Below are 20,805 nucleotides of genomic sequence, written 5' to 3'. Positions count from 1 at the left end.
GTTTAATTCTGTCAACCCAAGTAACCCACAGCTACTCACCCGAGCAACTGATGATTAGGTGTTCTACCATAAACCTAAATGTCGATTTCTTTTCCCTTCTTTTCTGCCCCTTTGCCCGCTGGCTCCCGCCCTAAATCCTCTAGTAACTTTTGTGCTCTCGGACTACACTTGGTCCGGAAATAACAATTCAAAAAGTCGTGACTCAGCGGCGCGAACCTGGTATCGTCCCGGAAGGTAGCCACCAACCATTCAGTTGCCTGATCCGGATCCTTGACCCAGGACTCCGGCATCCAGTGTTTCCATAGGTCACCAACCCACCCGGCGGCCACGGAGCCAAACGGGACGGCCCAATACCTCTCTATCGGGGACTCTGGCTGGGTTAGGGCATCTGGGTGGCCCGGCTCCCGTTGCCGGGGGTGAACATCACCATAGGTGGTGAACTCAAACAGCTGGGCGTGGTTGAAGTCGATGATGACGACCTTGCCGTCGGGTTTGACCATGATGTTACGCGGGTGGAAATCGTGGTTTGTGAGGAGGGCTTCCCACCAGATGATGATATCGGCTTCGATGATGTTGCGGATGACGCGGATACGGAAGGCTTCGGGGGGTAAGACAGAATAGTTTGTAGTGGTGATCGGACGTAGAGTCGGCTCTAGGGAGGGTACGGGTACTCTGGCGCGCTCTATCATGTCTAGGAGACACTCGCCCGGGACCAGCTCGATCAGAATCATGCGTACCCAACGTTGACGGGCTACCGCCGCAGGGCCATTCGGGTCCGCATCGGCATTTGGGTTCTCATGGTGGTCGTGGCCGAGATATGCAAACTGATCAACGACATCGAGTGCAAAGGTCCAGGAGCCAAAATAAGCTGGTACAAGGACTCCTCCGACTCCGGGGATTGACTGTAGATTCCGGTATGCGCAGGCCTCGATGCTGTAATCCATGTCGGCCAAGGTCATGCAATCGGGCTCCTGGTAGCTGCCGGGGTAGTCAACGCCATCGTAGATTTTCGCGATGTATTCCACTGTAGCGTCCCCGTCGAGAAAGCATGTCAGCACGTGCGCCCCACGCCTTTCAGACCCATTATCATTGTTGCGGCGTGTTTTAGAACCCGTGATGGTTAGTGAACGTTCGAGAACCGTGTCATTACCGGTACTCGGATGCTGATGACTCTCATCATCCATAGGCGGGTAAGCGAGGGCAAACTCGAGACGGTCGATTCCATACTGCTTGCGAGCTCCCCATAGGTCCCAGTCGGCAATGGGCCGCGGGTTGTCCCGATAGTGGCCATTAACCTGGAATGGTTCTGGGGGACAGTGCTTGCGGATGAGGAAGGATTTGCCTTGCCAATAGGTCTTGCCGGTGTGAGGACCGTTGGCTAACTCAAACCAGGGGTCGGTGGACGAGGACGGACTGGAAGACATGGTTGTGTGGGTGGAAAAGTTTGGAGTGGGGAAAGGAAAAGGAGAGAAGTATAGTTACAAGTAATGAGTACGAACTTGTTGTAGGTTCCTGCGGTGATGTCACCGTTTGCGCAAGTGGGTTCATGGTCCGTGAGTGGGCGGGTTGGTGTTATTTAGCTTACATACGCGCTTATCGCTTAAAACCATGCGCTCCCGCGCCTGATTTTGACTCCGTCGAACAACTGTTGAACGCGTCACCATTCCGCATCACCAACCACTGAACTTAACCTATTTCGTAAGTGAGCGAATGCTGCGCTAGGTGAGCACAAGTCCAAGCCCACATGGGCCCCGTGCTCTCTTGTTGGGCCGGACCCAACAACACCAACTACCTTACCCTAACCCTAAGTAATCGCACCACAGGGGGCTCGTCCCCAAAGCTGACAACTTGCCAGCACAGCACACATTGACTGAAACCACACCACTCATACTCAAGTTCTGTGAAAAGTCCTCCAACCGTGATTCTCTGATGTAACTAGGGGAAGAAACAGGCCATTCCAGCCCATGGAGAGGTGGGCCCATAATTAACAAAAAGACTCTGCAGGGAGAGTAAGGCAGCAGAGCAGCAGCCAGAGCCAAACAAAAAAGAGGCAGACCAAGTCCCCAGATACTTAGGTAACCTTCCCATAAAACTGAAGCAAGACTAAAAAGAATAATTTAAAAACGTAAGGCGGGACAAAAAAGAGTAAACCCATCAAAATCTCTCAAGATTCGCTCGAAGGTTAATGCATTAGACTTGAGCGAATAATTAATTAATATCTATTTTCATTAGGTACCTAGGTAGTCTGCCGCTTTTTTTCGCCGCAGCGAGTTTGAGCCACTGTAACTTGCGGACGTGATTCTGGTTAATTAATACTTGTGTAGAGTACTAACTTTCACCATCCTCGTGATGAAATCCACTGAACCATGACAAACTAACCAGATGAGGTTTTCATAGTTGGCAGATCATGGGTGACGAGGCGGAGCGAGGACGTGTTCGATTGTCCATCGGTGAGTTGGCAACAACTCGCACTGTCCAAGGCGCCAACTCTCAAATTGTCACATTCATCTAATTAGAAAATGGCATTTGTTTGTGGCTTTCAATAATAATTGTTTCTCCTAGCACCATAATCAATAAATTTCTTCCGTCACCAAACTCAGCCACGAGAAGCTTGGACCTATTAATGCTTGGTGTTGCTATTCATTTCTCTTACCCAGGTGTAACCACAAGCCAGCAGCTTTCGCCTTTGATCGGGAAAATCCCCTCGCCATAGACGGGTCCGGGGCGGTGGGTGAATTCTACGTTCCGAGCCTCGCCGAAATCGTCTCGGCGCTCCAAAACGACGCAGTGACGAGTGAGGAACTCACCAAGGTGACGAAGCCCCTTCAATCCTGGTCGCTGCTGGCAGGGTATTGATGATGCTACAGAGATATATTGCCCGTATTCAACAGGTGAACGGCTCTGTCAACGCCGTCTCCCAAATCAACCCCGATGCGCTTCATGACGCTGTGGCTCGAGACCAGGAGCGCACATCTGGCTATGTCCGAGGGTTCGTTAAGTACTCACGTACCATCAAAGCGAGAGAAACGCCTAAACTTACATTTTCTGCCTTTCTCCCTTTTTCTAGCCCGCTTCACGGTGCCCCGATTCTCGTGAAAGAGACCATGTGCACACTTGATAGAATGGAAACGACTGGTAAGCCTCTTCGAATAGCTAAGATGCTTACCGACCGGCCGCTAATGCTGGCGGTATTGTCAACAGCCGGCTCCCTTGCTCTTGTCGGCGCACGTCCGTCAACCGAAGCCGCTGTCGTCAATCGGCTCCGCGACGCTGGTGCCGTTATTCTCGGAAAGGGAACCGTAACTGAATGGAGCAATACGCGGTCATCCAACACTCCCAATGGCTGGTCCGCAACTAGCGGTCAGTGCTACGGTGCCTTCTTTGGCAAGCAAGATCCGCAGGGCTTGTCGTCAGGTTGCGCCGTTGCCATGTCCATTGGGCTGGCCGTTACGGCGATTGGGACCGAGGTGAGGAAAAGCACCCCAACGAATCATCTGGCGGAGGAGTCAAGAAGCCGAGAAACAGAAGGGCTGACTATCCTTCGAGACCTAGAGAAGCATTACTTATCCAGCGCAAAACAATGGCGTTGTCGGCCTCAAGCCCACTGTCGGACTCGTCTCCCGTGCTGGCGTCGTACCAGTCTCGAAGCACAAGGATACCGTGGGCCCCATTACCAGAACTGTGGAAGATGCAGCCCTGGTCTTGTCAGTAATTGCTGGTAAGTTGCCGACACTTTTGTGAACACCGCACCGCGCTGCTGACCGTCAAAAATTAATTAGGCCAGTGCCTTGAGGACCCTACGACCAACACCATCCCGTTCGAGAAAGTCCCGGATTTTGTCGCTGCCTGCAAACCCGACGCTCTTCGCGGCGCAAGAATCGCAGTGAGTTTCACTTAAGCTTGAGAGAACAAGGATATGACTCTAAACTTGCAGGTATCGCCGTCGGTGATGGAGCGGTATTACGATGCAGAGCTTCTCCACGCCCTAGAGAACGCTCTCCAGGTCATGGAATCAGAGGGCGCCCACATTGTTCGGGATGTGGACTTCGTGGGCTGGGACTACGGCACCACCAAAAGAGAGGAAATGCCTGCCAACATATTCCTCAAGGAAGGTTAGCTTGCAGGCTTGACATCGGCTCTGTCTCAGTTCTAATTAATTTTGTGTAGGACTGGAATCATACTTCCAAAGTCTCGCGACAAACCCACACGGCATCCACACCATAGCAGATCTGATAAGCTTCATGGAGAATACGCCAGAGGAAGAAGTTGAGAAGTACGGCATCAACGCCTTTCTCGCCGCGAAGGACGAACCGCGGGACAATTCCTCAATGGAGTTTCAAGAAGCCGTTCGTCGCATGATTGAGCAAGGAAGTGCAATCTCAAAGTTGCTCGACCAGGCGAACGGTGATGCTCTTGTTGTGCCGACAACGGCCGACATCCCCTCCGACCTGGGACAGAATCCTGCCATTGCCGTTCCGCTTGGCTTCTTTCCAGCCATGAGGGAGAAGACCACGAGCGTCAACCAGATGATAGCAAAAGGCCCCAACATACCGTTAGCAAATTCTCCCTCATTCCACCTGAGGAACTCTGGAGCTGATCACTCACTAGCTACTCGTTGAGCTTTGTAGGGAAGAAGTTCAGCGATGAGAAACTGATCGGAATCGCTTATGCATTTGAACAGAGCACAAACGTTCTGGCAACAAGCCAGCCTTGTGTGCGGCCAACGGGGCCCATCCTCTCGGTGTCTAATAAACTATAAAATGGCGAACGCAAGCTGTGAACGCGGAATGCGACAGTAGGGGTGGGTTGTGTTGAGGGAATTGCAGAATCAAAAGTCGGTAGTCTTGAATTATGCGTCGTGTTTGCCGTTGTATTTGCTGTAGTGCTTTCCATGACTTTTGCCATCCCCTGCTAGAGTGAGTATAGGAAAGAAAACAAAACAGTCACAATACTAATCGAGGGAGTTCAACAAGAAGATTTCAGAACATAATCGTGTTGAGAACCAGCCCAAGCTGCTATGAACCTCTAGCTAAAACCCCATCCCCGAACCAAAAGCTCAAACAACCCCCCAAAACACCCGCTGATCCCAAAAGAGTGGCTCCAGTCCTCGGCGCGCTTCGGGGACTGGGTTGAAAAGGAACGAAAGACCAAAAGCCAAAAAAAGAAAGTGAGAGTAAGAGGCAGGCGCAGAACCCTATCCTCCCCATGTTGTTTGTTTGTTGTATGCCTGGACAAGCAAAGCCAGCCAGCCATCTAAGAGCAGCGGTACGAGTTGTACTTGCCCTTCTCCATGCAGCGGCCGTTGGTGGAGAGGGGGTCCTCGATACCGTTGCAGCCCTTGCCGGTGTAGACTAGAAGGTATGTAAGTCAGTGAAGGCTCGGAAGGAGAAAGAGAGAAAGTGAGAGGGGAAAGGTAATGACGTACCCCTGGGGTTCAGCATGCCGCCGGTGTTCCAGAAGAAAGCGGCAGTGGCATCGTCCAGGTCGTAGCACCGGCCCGAGACGGGGGCGGCGTGGTAGAGGATGCTCTTGTCGTTCTGGCTGTAAGTTGGGAAAAGTGGTTAGAGGCATGTTTGCAAGTGTTGGATCCAGAAGGTAGAAGGTAAATACTTACCAGTCATCGAGAGAGCTGTACTGGTTGAGCTTGGGCGCGTCACCCAGGACCGAAGGAAGGAGAGCAGCGGCGACGACGAAAAAGATCTGGGTCTTCATGTTGATGGTACTGGTGGTTACTTGGTTAAGTAATTGAAAGTGTTGTAGACGTGATTGTTAGTGTTGAAGGAGTGTTTGTTAGTGTTGTAGTTGCTGTAGTAGCTGTGACTGTTGAATGAATGCTGATGTTGTGATGCTGAATGGAAAAATAAACTGACTTGCCCCGACCGAAGTCTTCTCTTTATACACAATTCTCGTCGGCAACGTTGTCCTTGGAGTCCTCGGTTCACACACCTCAAACACCAAAACCTTTACAGCCAAACTCCAAACCCGACATCGTGAGCCTCGCTTTCAACGTTTTACCCGCATCGCCCGGTCATCCCCAGACCCAACGGCCCCAGGACCCGATGACCGCGGGTTGCGTCGTGGGCTGCCGAGCCCAGCAGCCTCACGACCCCAGGCTGCTGGTCAGAGTTTCTCGCTTAATGGCTTGGGCATCACCAAACAAGCCATTTGATGATAACGTGCCTCCTTCGCCTAATCCTCTTACCTACCTATTAGGGCGATTATTTTCTAGCATAGAACTCAGAAACGCCAACAAACGCAACCCGTATTACCACATCTCTGCCCCCTGTTAGATTCAAAGGTCTAGACTCGATAGTGAGAGACGTGTGTTGGTGGTGACTGCTTGGCGCTTGACCGAACCATTCAGATTTCATCCAAGGGCCGAGTGCAGTACATCAGGCATTTCTGCGCCACAGGCAGCAACCTAGAGATCAGATACACACCGGAATGAAAAGTACTAGAGCTGCAATAGCCTGTTAACATCAGTGCTAACTGGTAGCACTAAATCGTGGTACTATCGTAAGTAGTGGGGGCTAAAAAAAGGGGCACGTAAAACTCCCCTTCGGACTTGCGGCCGGATTCAGGGGCCATAGGCAGAAGACCAAATTACACAACCGAGACCAACCGACAGACCATTACCGCCTAGTGGAATCCTATTCTGACTCTTTAGACCGACTACTCGGATACTAAAGCTTACCTACCAGACCTATCTAGGTAGCTAAACACGCAGCGAAACCTTCTCTCAGCGGGTGCCTAGCAGTGCGCATTCGCTTATCGCCTATGTTGTCATTCTCCTCATTCCTATTGGCAAACACCATCGCATTCATTGCTATGGCCTGGGTTAAGTCTAAGCCAGCCTCGGAATGTTTGACGCAGACATGTCGCCGGCCTTGAATGCAGTGTTTGGGCGAGTGCGAGTCATGGTGAGCCGGGTAATCAATCAAGCTGTCATGGAATTCTGTTTGATAGGACGACAGACAATATTGCAACATGGCGGTAAATGCTTAACACTACTCAACATCTTCAATAAAGGTTGCTAGGTAGTTAGGTAGTTTTCATCATCCCACAGTTGTCTAATTGATCGTTGGGCTTTTCGGTCTGCGCCACCGAGGTTAAATAATACCAGGTAGTCTTGCTCTGGCCAAAAAAAGCGGCAGACTAAGTCCTTGGATCGGTGGTAACTTACTTTTTACAGAAGTGAAAAAAGACAAAAGGAATGAATCCAGAAAGTAAAAAAACGACAAAAGAGACTCAATCAATCACAATCTCTTAAGATTTGATTGAAGGTTAATGGATTGGACATAACTAGGCTATCTGTTTTAGTCTGCCGCTTTTTTTGGCCACAGCGAGGTAGAGTATCAAAATACGCCTGAAGGGTTTAAGAATGCCACTCGCTGCGACCGACTTATTGTGCCGAGAGGCTGGATGCTTCAGTTATTACACCCAGGACTGTGATGGGTATAGCAAGGTTCCGGTACTGATTAATGACATCAGCGAAGTTAGCAGCCATCAGTTGCAACCCGGCTACCTTACCGAGGTTGCACGTACCTGAGCGCCATAAAAGCCAGTGACCACTCTCCCAGGTCCAGCAATGACCACCCTTTCCTTGATCACGCTCTTTCGAGATCGTTGTTTTCTACCGGTTTCACACGTTCTGCCCCTGTTCGTATGAATCTAGTGTAGAACAATGACTGTTAGCGGTGATGCGCAGACAATTTGTACGAACGAATGGTTGCTGATAGGTACTTGACCCAACCCAAATCTCCAGCTTCTCGGCACCAATTTGGACCTCTGTCCTCGTACACCTGACCAATTTCCACCCTGTCTATCAATTCTCCCCCGGCCCCGTCAATGTTAAAATCAACAAACTCTGTAAACTCGGTATTCTCCCAGCGCCCAAAACTCCAGCATTCAACGGGGACGTCAATGTTAAAACTGAACTCGATACGTTGCAAGCCGCCCCCGCGCACGGTCAGTTTCGTCAAATGCTGTAAGTAAATCCCTCCCGGTCCGCCAAAACGGGACAAAACAGTGGTCGAAAGCCCCAACCGTACAGAGATGGGGCGGGAAAGGCTTCTTCGTTAAAGTCGAGACTTGGCGGTGGAAGATCTGGGTACCATATTCCGTGACGCCGCAAGAGGTTATTATCAAAACGGGGCGTCGGAGGGTGGGGAGGGTGGCCAACAGCAATAGCAATGTTGACAACTTTGAATCCCTATTGCAAAGTTAGCCGACAAAGTCCGACCTTGGAGTAGAAACCTTGAAGGGCTCACACACATCAAACCCGAGCTCTAATTCCGCGATGGGAGTTCCCACAGCTAATCGCTCCGTCTTGGGTACATCGTGTGTACATCCAAGCCACTTTGAGACCGATCCTAACTTTGTGTCCACGCATTGGAGACCATGGATCCCGTCCACACCCACTGCCACATTGAACCCCGCCAGCTTGTTCGGAAGTTCAGCAGATGACTGCGCGTCGAAATCACCATACCCCAGCCGTAACACAGCTCCCGTCATCGAAGTCAGTGATATGCCTGCAATATAACCCCAGTCCGTGAGGTGCACTGTGGAGACAGCGACATGTGAGATGCCCGCAGGGACAACCACTCGCTCGCTGTGGAGCCGGCGGCCAGCCTTTCCCAACTGGCAGAACTCATTAGACTCATGGGATATGAACCCGCCGACAAATGCCCACGACGGATCCTGGGCCTCCTCCTTGTCGGTCGTTTCAGACGGCCGCTGCCAAGGAGTGGGCAAGGGGCAAGGAACTTCGTTCCAGCGTAACGCCAGGAGAGGGATGATGCCCTGAATAAGGGACCAGATTCGTTTCCGGTTTTGGAGCCCGGGCATGCGGTGGGCATTAGTCGTACAACGGTATAGCCAGCGCCAATCCGGAGGAGACGTACGCTTCGGGCGCGCATCATGGGCATGAACCTCAGACAGCCAGGACCTGTCCGAGTTTCCTTTAAAGCGGGATACCCAGAACTGTTGGCTGTCGTAGATGTGCCAGAAACGTCTCGAGGCAAGCCGGAGGTTCAATGCATCTGCTGTCGGTAGATAACGGGCGATGAGCGAGCATAGCTCAGCCGGAAGTGAGATGAATGGGTCCTCGTTGGATGAGGTATTAGGTTGCGAGCCGAGAAAAAGTGACGGTGAGACCCTGGGAGGGTGTTGAGGGTGTTCAGCCAAAATGTCATCGAGTTCGTAGGGTGCGCGAGGGTCCACATCGTAGATGGGAGGGTATCTTTGCCCATGCGGAAAGTGGCGATTAGCAAAACGCGGCTCCCACGGGAAGAAGTTATCCCTTTGAATGGCTAGTCCCCCGTAGTCATGACCCCAGTTCAAGCTGTCTCCGGCCATAGAGAGCGGAATCGAATTGCAGACCTCCCACACCCTATGGATGGGAACAATTTGTGCCAAGTGATACGCTTTCTCCAACAGTGACCAGCAAACTTCGTGAAACACAAATCCACGCCGGCCATCCACCTCAATATCCGTCATGGCCCCAAATTCATCGGTCGCAGGCTGGACATAGCCTGGGTCATCGTACCGGGCGTTAGGGTTCGGAGGGGCAATGAAAGCTGCCAACACAGCGTCATTGTAAATGCCGACTCCGGTGAGGACGTAGCCCTCGGGGCCCGAATAAACTGTGGGAACAGAGATAAACATGAGACAGCGTTCGATCAACTGCCAAATGCCTGTGGAGGTCGTTACTCACCGGCGCGAAATTCACGCCGCTACGTCGGCCAGAATACAAAACCGGCGAGAATCCTCCATCCGCAAATGGGACACGAGGAAATCCGGGGACTCATGCTGTATTGCAGCCAAGTTGACCAACGTTAGTGGGACGCGAAGCAAAGACTCCAGACCTAAGTACCGGTCGGCGGCGGCATATGATGAGAGGTCTACGGGGTCCAGGACCAGGCCGCACGACTCGATATTCTAAACCCCGATACCTATTTTTGCGTCGATGTTGGTTGTCGCTGGTGGGGCGTTGTTGGGTTACCCCTCGATCATCGGTGTTGGTTGGGACCAGGACAAAAATAGAACCTGAGGGCAAACAAACAGTGCGCGAGTGCCCCCCACAGGGACTCGAATGAGCAGTGAGATTTTTGACCCTTTTGTTTTCCAGTTTTTCGTATGGACATATCATTCATCCCAATCATTGTCTCAACAGAATGCGACTTTGTTACGGGCAAACTGGGGTGATTCCTTGTTGGCCTTTCGGACTTGCCCAGAAAATAATTATGTCACACAATCTATGCTATGATCGCTGATATACCCTAAACGCCTGAAAGATCCCAAGTCCAAACTGCTGATTCTCAGTCCTTGATATTATCCGGATGCCATGGACAACCTTCCTTGTGCGCGCTGTTATCACTCTCCAGAATCTCCTTGTGACTCGCGAGACAATCCCAACAGAAGCCGTGCTTGCACTGTGTACCTGTTCGGGGTAAGACAGTCAGCGAAATCGGTCAAGTCAAAGGCATTATACTATGACGAGAAATGAATCATATATTAGAAGCAGAACTTGCCTCACTTGATGACTCTGCAAATGTAGGTTTCCTTCGTGAAGTTGTTCCGGCTCTCCGCCCATCCATCTGGCTACCCATCTCTCGTCTCGTCCTCGTATCACGGTCGGTCTCATCACCTTCTCACCCCCATACAACGGATACTATGGCTTGGCTGCCATGTGGCGTTGCAACCCCAACAGAATTGATACCGGCACCGGATACCTGTAAAAAGGGAAGACGGAGGAGTAATGGTTGGTTTCCGTTTCATCAACGTCATCTTGCGATGGGAAAGGATGGGGCTCGATCCGTCGATAGATGGTCGGATACAACGAAGGCGGTTGGTCACGACCACCAACTATTCCACTTGGAACATAGTTTTGGTGGTTGAATGGTCCAAGTTCTGCAACGGATTTATGGGGAAGGAAAGAGAGCTTACACGTCATATGAGCACTGCAAGATAATTATGTGTCAGCCTCATGAACAACGCAACTTGCCAAATAGGATGACAGCGGGGAGTAAATAAAAAAGAAACAAAATACTTACCACCCCTGATTCTTCTCAATCGGTGCCTGACAACCTGGGCACGGCTTCGTGGTCGTGCCCACCGTCCTTGAACTCGCCTCCTCCTCTCTCTTCTTCCTGGCTGCCGCCTCCCGCATCTCCCTCTCCCTGGCTTCCCTTTGCTCACGCGCCGCCCTCTCCCGCGCTTCTTCCTCCTCCCTCCTTGCCCTACGTCCCCGTTCGGCGCGCTCCTCTGCCTGATCCGCAGCCACCAAGCTCTGCGCGAACACGCGGTCGGCATCCTCCTGTGCGCGCCGCGCAGCAGCGGCCTCCTCCGCCTCTTCATTGTCGAGATCGAAGCGGCTGCGGAAGTTGGCTGGGTCGGCTTGGAGTAAGTCATACTCCTCGCAAGTGAGGTTTTCGTGCCAGGCTACACGGTGGTTGAAGCACGATCGGTGGGAACAGAGACGGCAGGTCACAATGGGGGAGGCTGCGCCGGATTCGTGTTCTTGGCCATAGCCGCAACCAGAAGTACACCAGAGGAAGGTTGGGGAGGAGGAAATAGCTGAGCGGAAGGAGAGAGTTTGGTAGCTAGACAACAAATGTTAGATCTCCGTTGGTAACCTCACAAGTGGATACTGATTGGGGACGTACCGCTCCTTGGTCTCCTCATCCGCGAACCGCTGCACATCATCGTACTCCAAAGTGGCCCGACACTCCGGACACTTGATTTCGTCCCACAGTTTACTGGTGAGGTCACTTTTGATCGACATCTCAACACAGACTAAACATGTTGTTGGATCGTGGTCGCAGGCTTTGGTGATGCCTGCTGCGGGGAACTCCGACACTGGCTTGGTATCCGTACAAACGATGCACTCGCGGTCTCCACTCAGAACATCCGGCAACCGTCGCTGGTTGGTGATGACGACCGAGGACGTCTCATCCGCGACCTTGTATCTTTGCCCGAATCTAAAAGCAGGGTTAGGGGGGCATCAACGACAAAAGTTGCATTGGGGTGCTTACCCAAGCTCGTCAGGGGCTGGGGTGTTCGGCGTATCGACGGGCGCAGCCTTCGCAGTGCTCCGCAGATATGCAACTGTGAGGGCATTCTGCTTGTTGTCGATGGCAGCCGCATATGGGTTGGTCGACCGGCTGGACTCCGACCGTGCTGTGCTAACTTCTCTCGAGGGGGGCACCTTGTTGGTTCTTTGCTGCTGCGTTTCGAGCTTGTACTCTCCTTCCCTTCCCCTGTCCTGGCGCTCACATCCGTTTGTCCCACCATTGTTAGAGGACGCACTGGCGGAGGAAGCAGGCGACAAAGGGGGCGGCATAAGGTCCCGGAACAAAGACCTCGCCGCAGGGGGGATCGCGTTGATGAGCTCTTGAACAGGATTACTCCCTCCATCCGCAGCCCTGCCCGATGCTTCGCTGTCGTCGTCATCCTCAAACCCTTTTAACAGGGCCGCGTTGAAACCCCAGAACCCAGATACCGTTGATGTTAAGTTTGGAAGTTCTGGCGCGGCCGGTTGTGGTTGTGATTGCGGAGGCCGTTGTGCTAGTCCACGTTGCGATTGTGTGTGTCGTCCTTCTCGTCCCCTCGGCGTCACCCGTGTTGCCCGCTGCTCCGGTTCTTTGTCCCCTTCCCATTCTGCTCCAAGCATCGCCGGGTTGATGGGGCCATAAAACCTTGACGCCATGATGTGTTTGCCGTTTCTCAGGGTCGTAGGTAGTCACGATCGGATAAGTGCTGTTGTCGTTGCGTTTGGGACACTATTATTCCCTGCGCTTCAAACGTTAGTCTAGCGCTCCCTTTATCTCGCCGTGCCCGTCAAATAATGGTAGGCCACATCTCCCAAATTCCCGATGCCAATTTCATAGTAGCTGAGGAAGACAAGTCAAGGAAAGTGGACGAAGCGAGTGAGATACCACGGCTGGCATGTATTCATTGGGCATCCGGTATGACACGACACCAGCTCATGGTTTCATGCCCCTCCGTTCAATTGTTCTAGAAAGATAGGGCGTAAGGAAAACCATACGTGTCGTTCGAACACCACCGGTTCACGGTCTCACGTGAGTATCAATCGAGCCGAGAATATCCACAAAAAGTTGGTCAAGCAAATGGCAGGACCGGCAAAAGCGATGAGTCGACGAGTCAAACGGGAGGAGCGGTGATGACAAAGCGACGAGAGGGACACAGGGCGGCCACTGGGGAAGATCCAGCACACAGGTAATCGGCGCATGAGAGAACTTGCCTGCGTGGACCTGCAGATTAGAAATGTCCTGCGTTGTCTTGAGCCCTGACAAGGTGAGGTGGCACATGAGCGTGGGCCCATCAAGCGAACGGAATTGTGTGTGCCGGAGCCCGTTGGGCTTGAGCTGTAAGGTACAGATCTCAGTGTGTGCCGGCGGTGAAGCTGGATGACCCCACAAAGGGGGTTAATAGATGTCCATTGGCGGGCGCATAACGGGAGAAACAGCTTTGTCAAACGGATTCTCTTAAACTCAAGTCGTCGGATCGCTTTTGAGTTGATAAGACCTCCAAACCGAACACGCGAGAAGCGAGAAAGTGGGCGGGGTGGGCGGCCCAGGAGCCGCTAGGGCCTAGCTGAGGGGTAACTCCCGGCTTTGCCAGCCCGCTGCCAGCTGCAGCCCCCTTGTGACTAATAAGCTGCAGTGAGAGCCGATGGTGGCTTGGTTTGAGCAAGGCCAACCTCAAAACAGCGACCGAGAAGCGATGAATTTAACGAGGCTGTTTCTTGGGCACACAGTTGAATCTGCCCCTCCGCAGCCCCAGAGTTGTCGTGGCTGAGTTCCAGGATGGACGCTGAAGCGGTAGGTGGGGGCGCACGTGGGGGTTGCTAGGAGCTGCTGGCCTCACGCGGGGTGAATGCCCCACTCGGAAGATGGTGTCTCGTCCACTTTGGACAACCTCCCGAACAGGCAAGAAATGGGTGAGCTCGGGTAATAACTAAATGCAAAATGAGGCAATTTTCTTTAATTTATTTCGAGTTAAGGGCAGATCTATGCTTTCCATTCCAGAGAGTGTCAAAAGCTAGCAGCGAAATTACATCGCGGCTTTGCGAAATGTAAAGTTTTCGTTGTGTCATAACTGATGACTTACAAATATCGATATGAGACTTCATAACTATACGCTGGACCAAATGGTACGAGGTGTGAAACAGCTACCCTAACTGTAGATTCCTCCACTTCTCCCACAACCCACCACCACCTCCTTGATCATCTCCTCTCTCTTTCCTCGAAAAGCACAACCGTCTGACCAATGTCCCCTCACCACCCTCAACAAACTTCTCTCTTACATCCGCCGCGCCCCACGCCACCAAGGTCTGCTGCATCCGAACCACAGTAGGCTCCTTGATCACATCACCCTTCCCAACCTGCCGCATATACAGTCCCGGTACGACACTCACCACGTGTGTCAGCTCGTGATGTAGCTGCTCGAGGGACGGTGAAGGGTCGAGTTTGGTGACCGACAAGGGTTTGCGGTTCTGTAAGATGTTCTCGCATCGGATACGGGGTAGGTCAGAGATGAAATCAGGGCTGATTCGAATGTTGTGGTCTGGTGGTGGGCCCCAGAGGACATAGGGGACGAGATCAAGGTAGAAGTGGTCTGTGGAGGTGAGGAGTTTCTCGTGGAGGGCAATGGCTGGTTTGATGATGGTGTCTTGGCAGGTGACACAGAATTTGTTCCATTCTTTCTCCTTGAGGAAGATTTTGAAGAGAGAGGATAGGTCGGTGGTGATTTCCCGTTTGCGAGTGTGGCGGGCGCGCTGGTAGTTCGGGGAGCAGATGAGGGCGTTGAGCGCTTCGGCGCTCCAGGTTCGGAGGGCGAATTGATCTGACGGGCTGTTAGTGTGAGTACCGAGAGAAACAGCAATCCGATAAGACCCAGTCACCTCTTTTTGGCTCCACATTGGTCTGCATTGATGCCTCGAGGAAGTTGATGGTCTCGACAACGTCTGATGTAGCCCCATACAAGGCCTTTTGGAAGATATGATCCTGAAGATACCGCATCACAACGGCAATGAAGATGTCAACGTCCGTCTCTGGGTACATGCAACCATAGACCAAATCGGGCTGCGACCGCAAATATCCCTTCAGCTTCTGGATGTCGCCGGGTCGTTTCTTGGCCGCAGTGAGAACCTCGTCCCGTCTCTCGTCGCTATCCAGAGTCGGGTCCATGAAATCAGTGACCCAGTCGGTAACGTTATTGACTAGGTCGTCAAAATCCTACACACACCGTGTCAGTTCATAGCGTGCAATCAACATCTACGACAAAGGCCGGCATACCTGGCCAATCTCTTTCGGCGTGAGTTCTTTGCGATATGGCTGGAGACTGAAGATGTGAGAACGGGCCTCGTCCAGCTCGGCTTTGAGCCTCGCATTCTCAGCCCGGAGAGAGGTGGCTGCGTCTTCCGAACTGCCGCCCCTTATCTCGGCTACTGCACTAGTCCGCGATCGCAGTTGCAGCTCCCTTGATAGTTCCCTGGCCGCCCGCTCGGCCTGGTCAGCGCGGGTGTTGGCCTCATGAAGCTGGACCTGCGATCGTTCCAACTCTTGACGGAGGTAGTCCTCTATATCTGGCTGGTGGGTGGGCTGTGGAAGGCGACGCTCCATGCTGTTTTGTGGGGTATAAAACCTGCACATGATTTGAATGAGCATGATGTTTTCAGCGTCGCAAATTTGAGGGGCACATATAGTAGAAAACATGAAGGAGAGATTCAGGAATAATCCGCTGGCAAAGTAGAAGAACCAAAAAATACAAACTTTAGGCCGGTACCGTCGGAGACTTCTTTGTAGGCAGCCGTTGGTAACGCAGTCGCTGACGGCTGCTCTTTGTCATTGTTTGGCGACGTCTTGCCCTGTGTCCGTCTGGGTGGATTCGTCTCTACCATATCCGCCATATGTTGGTCCAATAGTGGTTTGCTCACTTGTGTTGGTGGCTTGAGCTCGGTGGGCGCCTTCTTCACCAGGTCGGCTTCAAACTCGCGCTTGAGGTCCTCCATTGTACCTTGTTTGTGGGAGCTAGAGGAATAAGACAAAAGGCCCCATTTACCCCTGACCATTTCTGCGTTGAATGCGGTTGAGACCGGCCCGGAGAAAGCGAAGGTCGACGGTTCAAGGTGGGCGCAGCGAGGCTGAACGGAAGAAGGTGGGGTTGTATCACGCCGCGGCTTAGGTTGTAATGCATGTCCCGCATTACCACCCCGTATAGGCATTTAACGCGATCCTCTGAAAACGCTTGGAATGAGCTGCGGTTGATACAGGATACGAAGTCAAGATGTGATCATCGGTAGGTAGTTCGGGGCCCGAGGCTTACACGCCCCACGTCTAGTCGCAATGAGACATCCATGGTGTCAGTCAAGAAAAAAAAGCCGTGGAGGAATTCCTTCCCGCGATCAAGGCCTAAACACTAATTGGTAAACTAGCCTTTTTTCCTTAGGTACCGGTAGGCAATTCCCAATTGGACACGGCCCGGGGCCATCACCACCGTGACGGGACGGTACTCACGGGAGTGTGGTGGTGGTGGCCGCCAAACCGTCCGCTTCTGGGCTCGCTAGGCTCCCTGGCTGCCCCTGTCCGTTGAGGTCGGGCCACCGCACCTTCCACCGCCCGCCCCTTCCCACAGTGGAACCCAGCCCTGGAATCCCGATCAAGGTACCTACCTAAGCTACCTCAGGGATCTCCCTTCCTCTCTGGACAATCACTCGACAACAATACTGTACATACAAGCCGACGGGTGACAAAAAACGACGATGTGGCTATAGGCATCTTCTTGATTTCTTTTCCTCTCATGTTGCGATGATGTTTGTAAACACCGAATTTGTTGCACCCGCTAAAACAAAAACTGCGCCACACAATCTGGCAACCTTCGGAGCTCCTTGCTTGCCCGTTGTGCGCAATGGTTGGCCTCAAGCAGGCGGTTACACAGCCTGGGCCCTGAGACCCTCGCACCATGCTTGCTTTCTGTGTCCCTTCCAAGCCCTCTCGCCTCAGCAGCTTCCCTCTACGGAACGAATTCCCGCACCGCCACCGGTTCCTGTTGACCTATTCAGTTCACGAGGCAAACTCTCATACCGACACATCACCGAGACTACGCCCCATAACCCGTCTTAAAGGGCAGTTTCGCTAATCGGGGATTCAAAAGGCCATTAAAGCCCCCCGCGCCCTGATTGAGCCCCTTATGACAGACGGGCACGTGGGGTACAGGGCCGTGCAAACCACCGCCACGCTTTATTTGCAACAACCACCTCGTTTGTATCCTCTTTAGAGAGCCGCTGGGCCCGAATTACTACCTCATGCAAGCTCGTGCCCCCGGTACCAATAACCCGCCGTCTGCTTCACTATATGAGTCGTTCCCTTTTCCTCCCTCCCGTCCGACCATGACTTCCCCGCACCTACCCACCATGGACTTCAATAGCCTCAACATCAACGACCGCAAGATCATTGTCGGCATCGACTTCGGTACGACCTACTCCGGCGTAGCCTGGGCCGAGACACAGCGCCCGGACCGCCGGGTAGCCATCACTGTCTGGCCCATTTCCAAGTCTACGCGCGAAGGGGAGTCATCAGACAAGGTTCCAACCAAACTGCGCTACAATGGGAACCAACCAGAATGGGGTTTTTCCATCCCAGTGAATGCGCCCACGGATGAGGTCATAGAGTGGTTTAAACTGTGAGCGACTAACTCCCTTCACAGGCTCTTAGCCCCTTGGGCCCAGAGTCCACTCGCTAACTCTCATAGTGATCTCGACCCTTCCCTCCAATCCATGGGCACCGCTGTTAGCAGCGCCGCTGCACGGGGCGGGCGCAACGTGGACAAGCTTGTCACAGACTACTTGTCTGCCTTAGGAGAGCACCTAACGTACACCCTGCGAGAGAAGCTCGGCGAGGGCGTTGTGAAGAACACGGCCCTCGAGTTTGTCGTCACTGTCCCGGCCATATGGAGTGACTTGGCCAAGGACAAGACAAAGCAGGCCTGTCAGAAGGCGGTTGAGGGATTGTCGACCACCAAGGCACACATCCATCTGATCTCAGAGCCCGAGGCCGCTGCGATCTACGCCTTGCATGGGTTAGACCCGCATGGCTTGCAGGCAAACGATAGGTAAGCTGCTGGTGGTCACGCGAGATCCAATATCTGAAGTTGACACCTTGACACTGTAGCTTCGTTATTTGCGATGCCGGGGGCGGTACCGTCGACCTCATCTCTTACACCATTACCAGCCTCAAACCGATCCTCGAAGTCCAAGAGGCGACCCCAGGTACCGGTGCATTGTGTGGGTCCACGTTCCTCAACATGCGATTTGCCAAGTTCCTCAAGGCCAAGCTGGGCAAGGTCGACGGATTTGACGATGAAGTCCTGGCCGATGCGATGGAACGGTTCGAGAAATCCGTGAAGCGTCAATTCACACTGAGCGCTCGTGACGACGAGACATACACCATTCCAGTGGGGGGTCTTGCGAATAACAAGGAACTTGGAATCAGCCGTGGGCGGTATGCTCTTAAGGTAGGCCGGGTTTTGTCACGTTCTCCTGCCTGGGAACCTTCGTAATACCACCGTTACTGATTACGTACTTCCAGGCCTCCGATCTCCGTGTGATCTTCGAACCAGTGGTACAAGAAGTTGTCAAGCTGGTCAAAGACCAAATCACCACCTCCAAGGTTCCCATTAAGGCGGTCCTCCTTGTCGGGGGCTTTGGAGCCTCAAACTATCTCAAAGAGCGTATCCGCGGCGCCCTTGACGACGCATCTATCCAAATCATGCAACCTCCGAACGCCTGGCTTGCCGTTGTCCATGGCGCCGTGATGAAGGGCCTCGCCCTCAGTGCACCTGAGCAGCTCACCGCCGTCCGTGTGCAGAATCGGCGTGCCCGAAAACATTATGGGACGGAATGGCGGGTGCGGTACGATGAAAAGCTGCACTCTCATCTGAGGGAGAAGAAGCACTGGTGCGGACTGGACGGATGTTGGAAGGTGTACACGATGGAGTGGTTCATCCGACGAGGCGATGCAGTGTCGGAGAATGAACCGTTTTTTACCAGTTTCGTGTGGACCGGTCCCGTATCGCAAGGGAGGATAAAAAAAATCAAGATGGATATCTATGCAGATCGGACGGCGCGAGATGCACCGCTGGCGAGGAATGGGAATGTCGCCATGCTGTGCCATGTTGAAGCGGATGTGGGGCACATCCCGGAGAGTTCGCTGCAAAGGCGAAAGGGGAATGATGGGCAGTTGTACTACGAATTAAACTGCAAGATTGAGGCAGTTTGTAAGTCACGCCTCCCTCCCAAGACTATCCCAGAGGACGTTGATAAGAGTTGCTCACATACAGTCCGCGATAGATCTGTCGGCGTCCACGCAGTACACACTGGTGTACAACGGCCAACGGTACAACTCGGTCACGGCTGAGTATGTGTGAGGCTGTTATTGAGCAAGTCGGCGTATGAAATGAGTTGGAGCGAGATAACCTTACCATATGACGATTTCTGTCGGCATTACCATGGATGCCTGCATTAGGGACTCGAGCTTCGTCGGGAGAATTCTCTTTTCTCTTTTTTATGCCGTCATAATTATTCATCACCATGATTTATCGTTCCACAACGGGCCGACTATTGTACCATTGGAATACCTCCTGATGTGTCGTCCGTTAATTATATTGTCATCATATTCCTGGTATTCTATGAGTTATGATCTCCATCCTTATCAACACGTTAGTTCCGAACAACTGTTCCCCACATCCGGAAAGTTGGGTTTAAATCATCTGACAGAAACTTAGATTTACCGTCGACATCGCCGCGATAAGACCACGTCTTTTAGACAAGCTAGGCCGTTAAGATGCGAAACATGCTCCGTAACGTATTAAACCTCCGCTCCTCGAGGGTGCAGATGCAGCCGGGTAGGACGGATGAGGATATCGACCCACGCTTCATACATTGCAGAATATGCGCGGAACCTGCAGTCAACACACCACATGGAACTTGGACGAACATTACAAGCGCGCTGAGCCTGGTTCCACGACTGGTCTTTAAAGGATATCTCGGACTAAGTGTTCATTTGCCGAATCCAAGGCTCGGCGCGAACGTAAGGTTCATGCCCAAGCTCCAAAACTAAGGTTGCCGGTCTGTGCGATGAGGCTCGGACGCTATTTGAACCGTCGGCATGGCCACTATATATTGACGTTGTCCTGTCCATTGGGATGGAGCACTCAGTCTTCTCTAAACTCTCGGACTCTGGACACGCCATAACGTATTCATTTTTCCATATATACATACGTCTTGTGTCATCCCTTTGACCATCACGTCAACATACCCGCTTTGTTCTCGGCGGCTTCAACGGTGTCGGTCGAGCTATTCTTGGCTCAGTTTTGTTCTCCCTTGAGACCGGGAACACAGCATCAACCAAAGACAGAGGCATTATATAAACAACGAGGTATGCAGCTTGTAGCGCTTATCGCTCCCAAGCCCCACCAGATTACTCACGCTGGCTTGCAACCACAGAAACACACACGATGGCGGCATCTATCTCTATGATCCGTTTCTTTCGCCTATCGCACTACCCGCGACACCCCAAGAGCGGCCGCGCGATACTCGGGCTCTCCATCGACGAATGCCCCAACCACCAAGCCCTCAGAGCCCTCGCTGCCACCCCGCCTGCCAGTGCACCTGACGCCACCGGCTTCGTCGTCCCCAGCGATATCCACCAGGGGCGCGAGGTTATTGTAGTAAGTCAGGGGGTCCCCCACCCGACCGGTCCGGGAGCCGACCGCATAATAAGA

At 52.8% G+C, this 20,805-nt stretch overlaps 7 protein-coding genes across 7 annotated transcripts; 2 read left to right on the top strand and 5 right to left on the bottom strand.

The window, feature by feature from the left end:
• Positions 1-74: 74 nt before the first annotated feature.
• C8A04DRAFT_13652 (uncharacterized protein) lies at positions 75-1,424 on the bottom strand (the record flags this gene model as incomplete). Its single annotated transcript, XM_062777797.1, has 2 exons — positions 75-794; positions 837-1,424. The coding sequence occupies 2 exons, from the start codon at positions 1,422-1,424 to the stop codon at positions 75-77; spliced, it is 1,308 nt and encodes a 435-aa protein (XP_062635338.1).
• Positions 1,425-3,428: 2,004 nt separating this feature from the next.
• On the top strand, positions 3,429-4,759 carry C8A04DRAFT_38626 (amidase signature domain-containing protein; the record flags this gene model as incomplete). Its single annotated transcript, XM_062784288.1, has 6 exons — positions 3,429-3,467; positions 3,553-3,718; positions 3,780-3,883; positions 3,935-4,112; positions 4,168-4,552; positions 4,609-4,759. The coding sequence occupies 6 exons, from the start codon at positions 3,429-3,431 to the stop codon at positions 4,757-4,759; spliced, it is 1,023 nt and encodes a 340-aa protein (XP_062635337.1).
• Positions 4,760-5,253: 494 nt separating this feature from the next.
• C8A04DRAFT_13602 (uncharacterized protein) lies at positions 5,254-5,712 on the bottom strand (the record flags this gene model as incomplete). Its single annotated transcript, XM_062777774.1, has 3 exons — positions 5,254-5,351; positions 5,426-5,541; positions 5,615-5,712. 3 exons carry the CDS (start codon positions 5,710-5,712, stop codon positions 5,254-5,256), a joined length of 312 nt encoding a protein of 103 aa, XP_062635336.1.
• Positions 5,713-7,402: 1,690 nt separating this feature from the next.
• C8A04DRAFT_38624 (uncharacterized protein) lies at positions 7,403-9,809 on the bottom strand (the record flags this gene model as incomplete). The annotated part of the gene is made up of 5 exons (XM_062784287.1): positions 7,403-7,474; positions 7,546-7,671; positions 7,749-8,070; positions 8,243-9,684; positions 9,753-9,809. 5 exons carry the CDS (start codon positions 9,807-9,809, stop codon positions 7,403-7,405), a joined length of 2,019 nt encoding a protein of 672 aa, XP_062635335.1.
• A 510-nt stretch (positions 9,810-10,319) lies between these two features.
• C8A04DRAFT_13624 (uncharacterized protein) lies at positions 10,320-12,709 on the bottom strand (the record flags this gene model as incomplete). The annotated part of the gene is made up of 5 exons (XM_062777785.1): positions 10,320-10,441; positions 10,948-10,961; positions 11,055-11,603; positions 11,667-11,981; positions 12,036-12,709. 5 exons carry the CDS (start codon positions 12,707-12,709, stop codon positions 10,320-10,322), a joined length of 1,674 nt encoding a protein of 557 aa, XP_062635334.1.
• A 1,485-nt stretch (positions 12,710-14,194) lies between these two features.
• C8A04DRAFT_30365 (uncharacterized protein) lies at positions 14,195-16,036 on the bottom strand (the record flags this gene model as incomplete). Its single annotated transcript, XM_062781352.1, has 4 exons — positions 14,195-14,868; positions 14,927-15,260; positions 15,321-15,669; positions 15,798-16,036. The coding sequence occupies 4 exons, from the start codon at positions 16,034-16,036 to the stop codon at positions 14,195-14,197; spliced, it is 1,596 nt and encodes a 531-aa protein (XP_062635333.1).
• A 1,401-nt stretch (positions 16,037-17,437) lies between these two features.
• C8A04DRAFT_13644 (chaperone protein DnaK) lies at positions 17,438-19,449 on the top strand (the record flags this gene model as incomplete). Its single annotated transcript, XM_062777793.1, has 5 exons — positions 17,438-17,706; positions 17,776-18,135; positions 18,195-18,537; positions 18,612-19,299; positions 19,373-19,449. The coding sequence occupies 5 exons, from the start codon at positions 17,438-17,440 to the stop codon at positions 19,447-19,449; spliced, it is 1,737 nt and encodes a 578-aa protein (XP_062635332.1).
• Between the last annotated feature and the right edge of the window lie 1,356 nt (positions 19,450-20,805).

The sequence above is a fragment of the Dichotomopilus funicola genome, assembly GCF_033296635.1.
Source record: "Dichotomopilus funicola strain CBS 141.50 unplaced genomic scaffold C8A04scaffold_50, whole genome shotgun sequence".
Lineage (NCBI taxonomy): Eukaryota > Fungi > Ascomycota > Sordariomycetes > Sordariales > Chaetomiaceae > Dichotomopilus > Dichotomopilus funicola.
This window is presented reverse-complemented; position numbering and strand designations above follow the sequence as displayed.